Raw genomic sequence first — 6,000 nt, 5'->3', positions numbered from 1 at the left:
ACTCATTTTGCAAAAAATTTTGCATGCCCAAGCCACTGCTGGTGCGGACTGCAGACTTCGCATCGTCGCGGTCAGTCGGGTCAAACGTTGGGTGGGAGGCCAGCAGGCAAGTGGCACACGCGCACAACGGCTCTGTTCGGTTTTTTATAATTTATTTTTTATAATTTTTTTATTAAAATAGTATTTTTCTCTGCCGTGTTTCCACCGTCCCCACTCGCACCACTCCCCAGCCGAGCCGCCAGTGCAGGCCCTATTTGTACGGGTCCCCTTCCTCCTCGTGCTGCTCCAGTTCGTGCAGTCGTCACCGCGAAAGCAAAAGCTTTCCCTTCGATCCATCCTTCCTTCCCCTGAGAGACGTGATCCATCCCGCTCGGGCACCAGCCACCAGCGATGGGCTCCCGCTACGAGGTGGAGGTGACCGTGGGCTCCGCCCGTGACCTGAAGAACGTCAACTGGCGCCACGGCGACCTGAAGCCGTACGCCGTGGTGTGGATCGACTCCGGCGCCAAGTGCTCCACCCGCGTGGACCTCGACAACGGCGAGAACCCCGCGTGGGACGAGAAGCTCCTGGTCCCGCTCCCGCCCTCCTCCCGCCTCGACGACGCCGTCCTCTACATCGACGTCGTGCACGCCAACGCCGCCGAGGGCGTCAAGCCGCTCGTGGGATCCGCGCGCCTCCCGCTCCGCGACGTCCTCGACGACGCCGGGATCGGGGGCAAGGCCTCGCGCAACCTCCGCCTCAAGCGCCCCTCGGGCCGCCCCCACGGCCGCCTCGACGTCCGCGTCGCCGTCAAGGAACCGTCCAGGTACTACGACCCCAACCCTTACCCGGCCCCGGCGGGCTACGCCAACGCGGGCACCCGTGGTGACCCCTACGGCTCGTCCGCCGCCGCTGCTGCTGGCGGCGGCTACTACGGCTCCGGAGGTGGCTACGGCTCCGGTGGCGGCGCCTACGGCAGCGGCGGCGGCTACGGCGCCGCGCAGCCCTACACCGCGGCGCCCCCGGCGGGGTACCCTTCCACCTACGGCTCCGCGCCGCCGCCTCCTCAGCCGGCGTACGGCGCTCCTCCTGCCGCAGCGTACGGCGCTCCTCCTGTCGCCGCCGCCACCGCCGCGTACGGAACCAGCGCCGTTGGTGCCGACGGCAAGAAGAAGAACAAGATGGGGATGGGGACGGGGCTGGCGGTGGGCGCGGCGGCGGGCGTGCTCGGAGGCCTGGCGCTGGCCGGCGGGGCCAGCTTGCTGGAGGACAAGTTCGAGGAGCGCGTGTCGGAGAGGGTGGAGGAGAACCTGGAGAGGGAGGACTCGTACGGAGGCGGCGGCTACGGGGGTGGCTATGACGACTACGGCGGCGACGACGACTACTGATCATCGGACCTGATGGATCCTCCAATCATTTGGCCGGCTGCTGCGCTTGTCGATCATCTACCTTCTTCACCTTCGTCTTGGTGTCCTAAATATTTACTTTATGATGAACCGCAAATTAGATCATGTTCTATTCTATCCCCATCCTTGAATTTCTTTTCTCCGTTGTGGTTTATTGCGGCGGTATTGCTGTTGAGACTGAGACTTGAGATCCTCATCTGAGATTTGAAAAATGCCGAGTTAATTAATCCTGTCGCTAAGTGTGTATTGGATTGGATCATACATCGAGCTGTTTCGATTGATTCACGGATAGATAGCTGCGGAGTAGGAGTATCTGCGTTGATCGGTAACAACGCGCTGCGATCTCGTCCTCGGGCGCCATTGACTGCTCTACCCTCCTCCCATCGCTGCGTTATGGGTGTATCGAAGACGACGACCAAGTTCAGTGACTCGGTGGGAGCCACCAGTGCATTCTCATTGCTTCCGATTCCAATTGGATGGAGTAAGCAGCGAGATGCCGTGCCGAGACCTCTATTCGGCATATGCTTTTCTTCTATACTCCATGGATTTAATTGGATCACATATCTCCATCAGATTGTATTGCAGAACGACAGCTTTACTTTCATTCTTTGCTTGCATTTTCGTGCTACTCCGCCACTGGGCAATTTGCAGTTACGACGAGAAGGAAGACGCGGTACCATGCCCATTTCGTTTTACGGTGGAAATAAAATTGCACGCGTGCATGACGTGCGACGTTCTCTGCAACTTGTTCTGTCATTCCGCACTTCGGAGATGGCTCAAAAAAAAAAAAAAAAATCGGCAGCCATCCTCAATTCCTCATCCTCGACAAACTCAGCGGCAAGCGTCGATCTGCCTCTGCCTTGTAAGGTTATGGGCTTACTCCATATGGCAGTAGGATAACTCTGCCGACCGGCAGTAGGTTGCAAGCAAAGGGAGCCGTATCCTCCTCCTCCTCCCCTTTCTTCTTCTTCGTCGTCTTCTTCTTTTGAGAAAAAGGGAGCTGTATCCGTAGCCTTCTGCCATCAATAATGTCTATGGCCGAGCAAAGTGTTGGTCCTGATATATATCACGGTTCAGATTGTTGGCGCCTCTGCATCATCACCAGCCGCCAGCAGAGCTGCGTCGGCCGAGCTACAGGAAGGCGCGGAGGGCAGCTCCAGTAAGGAAAGGCCGAGGCGGGCCAAGACCATGAACCCTTGGGTGTTTAGGCCGGACTGGGCCAACGTGTGAAGCCCAGCTGAGGAGTGCGTGTGTGAGAGTGCTTCGCTATATAAGCCAGAGAGCTTCTTGTAAGAGGGGTTATGCTATTTCTGTAACAAACTCTCCCAACTCGTGATCGAAGAAGTTATCTGTTCCCCGACCTCTACTCTGCTTCCTGTCCTTCACTCCGATTCCTCTCTTCTCCTACCTTTGCTGCTAACAAATTGGTACCGGACACCCTTCCTCGGCCTTCTTCTCCTCGCTCTCACCTCGATCTGGGAACGTAATACCCGACGGCAAGTTGATCACCGCTCTTCGCTTCGGTGTCGAGCGTGTGATTCCATAGGTCCATGCCGAGGTCGTTCTGATCGGTGACGAGCGTAGCGAGTCGATCCGAGCCACTACCCAATAGCCACACCAAATAGATCACGACCACTACACCAGATTCCACCGCCAGCTTGGGGCCATGGATCCGAACACCAAGCTCCTCATCGATGAGATGAAGGCGATACGCTCGGCTTTGGAGGGCCGCATCGGAGGCATGGAGTCGTCGTTGGGCAAGGTGCAAACCTCGCTGGGCCGATGGATCAGGTCGGTCGAGAGCTTCATCTCCGAGCGTTTCGCCAAGCTGGAGATGCAAGCCCAGGTGTTCGACACCTGTAAAGCCGACTGATCGACACGTCGGTGAAGGAGCTACGTCTCGAGATAGGCGCGATCCGTAAGTCCGAGGAGGCCGTGGAGAAGATGCGTGAAGAGATGACGGCGTTGCGCAAGGCGGTGAGTCGTGCCGCACTCGACGCTAGTCCATCGGCACTGGCGGGCATCCTGCATCAGCCGGGCGCGGCCTTCGCGTCCTCGTACGCTGGGAAACCAGCCACTAGCCCATGTTTTGGGCCCCACATCGAACTTTGTCACCAGGGACTTGAACCTCTGATTCAGTCTCCGGTCAAGGGTATGATTCCGATCTCTGCTTCTACCTTCCACACTGGTCTGATTCCTGTTCCACTACCGTGTCCGTTCCCGGGCATGCACTGTTCGTTGTCTGGGTCCATTCTAGAGCAGGGAGGTCATATGTTTCAGATTGGGGATGGTCTAGTTCGGGAGCAGCCGTAGCGTGATCATCACGGTCACGGGGGCTATGGTCATGGGGGTTACCACCACTCCAATAGCAAGCTGCCTAAGTTCAATTTTCCTAGGTTTGATGGGGAGAACCCTAAGCTGTGGATTTCCTGTTGTGAGGACTATTTTTGAGATGTATTTTGTTGAGCCTAGTCAGTGGATTCGAGTAGCCACGATGCAGGTGTCGGGGGCGGCAGCTTGTTGGTTGCAGTCACTAGATCCCAGTTTTTGGTCAGGGAGTTGGGGGGAGTTTTGCCTATAGGATCACTGGTACGCCTAGAGGGGAGTGAATAGGCCTGTAAAAATTCAACTCAAACCGAAGTTAAATTTACCAGCGGCACTGCCGCACCTGCAGGAGAGATTAGCTCACAGTTCAAAATCTGCCCAGCGAAATTTAGATAGGGTAAATTTCCTAGCTTCCTGCAAGGTAGTAGATCATAGATCGACAGCTGAAAGTGGTGGAAACACCACACACAAGTAGACCAGCATCAAACTCTAGAAATCACCTCAACAACCATATGTCATGCAAGTAATGTAAATCAAGCACAAGTGACACAATGATTTATCTCGTAGTTCGGCTCGCCACCAAGGCTTGCCTACCTCCACATTGTTGAGGTTAGCCACTAAGGCTTAGAGCTATCCAGCCCTTCCTCGTTCTCAAGTCAAGAGACTTAACTCTTGAGATGAGGGGTGAGTTTACTAGCTCCAAGATATGGTTTCAAATCTCCCGGTGCTGCCACATAAGTTGGCAAGCTCCACGGGCGACGCTCTAGCCGACTAGGAGCCAAGCTCCAAGAGTAACAAACACAACCGCTGGCTAAAACATGAACCAAGTGCTATTTAGAGTTTAGGAATCAATGGAGTTGCTCTCTAATCAAGTTAGACCATTTTCTCTCAAGGATTGATGGGAAAATCAATGGATTTGCTTGGGGGCTTTAGGTCAACAATGGAGAGAGAGAGAGAGAGAGCTCCTGCTCTATTTTGGGCATGCTTAAGTGAGGAAGAAGATACATGTTCATTTCCGTTGGAGAGGAAGGGGAAAGGTATATGTACCCCCTAACCCCCAATGGTCACTTTAAATCACAGATAGCCATTGGGGAGGAAAGGGAAAGGTATATATACCCTAGCCCTCAATGGACACCGCACCCAAGGGGTCAGGCGAGAGGAAGCTTGCGGCCTCGAGGTCGAGCAAGACGAAGCCCGCAACCTCAGGGTCGGGTGAGCTGGATCCCGCGACCAAGGGGTCGGGCGAGCCGGATCCCACACCCAAGGGGTCAGGTGAGCCAGATCCCACATCCAAGGTGTCGGGTGAGCCAGAGCCTGCGTCCTCAAGTTTGGGCGAACCGGAGCCCGCGACCATGGGGTCGGGCGAGCCAGACCCCGCGACCAAGGAGTCAGTTGAACCAGAGCCTGCGACCAAGGGGTCGGGCGTGCCGGAGCCCGCAACCAAGGATTCGAGCGAACCGGAGCCCGCGGCCTCGAGGTCGGCGAACCACTCTTCAAGTGCGGCAGTGCCGCACCACGCAAGACAGCAAGGGTAATAGTGAAGTGGACTATCTTGGCTATGAATCTAAGGATGCATGTGGTTGTTTGAGCACTTGGTAGCACATATTAGCTTAAGCATTGTGCCCCTTTATAGTACGGCTTTTTCTATACTCAAATTCAATATATAAAAGAATTTAAACCTCCTTTGAGTTTGAAGCCATCTACATTTATAATTGGAGGCTCCTCCGTTTCGTGTAGCATCCTCGAATATAAATTCCTTGTTTGTCATCTCATTAAATCTTATTAGTTCTCTAATTGCGTGGTCATTATCACCAAAACCCACAATTATGGCTTGATTGCACTTTCAATCTCCCCCTTTTTGGAGATTGATGACAACCCAATTAGTGCTTACAAAAGATATGAAATAAATACTAAGACTTTTCGAGCCATGGGTATAGAGCCTCCCCCTAAGTATGTGAATATAGAATTGAATTCTCAAATTGAAATAAGAAGCCAAGATTCACATTTTAGTGAAAGTGATGGGGCTCCCCCTACATCCATGCTCCTGTGGGGTGATGCATATTGTGTCAGGTAAGTAAAATGTGATGCAAATGATAGTTTATGCACAACATGGTTTGCTATTGCAGCTGGGTGCGGCATTGTCGCACTTGCTGTAACATCACAGATCAGAATAGACACCACACAGCTAGCCCAGACAAAAAGATATGCAACCTAGCACAATAAGATGACTTCTAATCCACATAACGATACATGTCCATATCCAATACACAAAGAGTCAAATAGTAGCAT

The 6,000-nt window shown here is 54.0% G+C and overlaps 1 protein-coding gene across 1 annotated transcript; it reads left to right on the top strand.

Moving 5' to 3' along the window:
* Window positions 1-209: 209 nt before the first annotated feature.
* Window positions 210-1,613, top strand: LOC136551486 (protein SRC2 homolog). The gene has a single exon (XM_066543031.1). The coding sequence runs from the start codon at window positions 391-393 to the stop codon at window positions 1,366-1,368; it is 978 nt and encodes a 325-aa protein (XP_066399128.1). The 5' UTR covers window positions 210-390; the 3' UTR covers window positions 1,369-1,613.
* Window positions 1,614-6,000: the final 4,387 nt, after the last annotated feature.

Source organism: Miscanthus floridulus, chromosome 4 (assembly GCF_019320115.1).
Source record: "Miscanthus floridulus cultivar M001 chromosome 4, ASM1932011v1, whole genome shotgun sequence".
Lineage (NCBI taxonomy): Eukaryota > Viridiplantae > Streptophyta > Magnoliopsida > Poales > Poaceae > Miscanthus > Miscanthus floridulus.
This window is presented reverse-complemented; position numbering and strand designations above follow the sequence as displayed.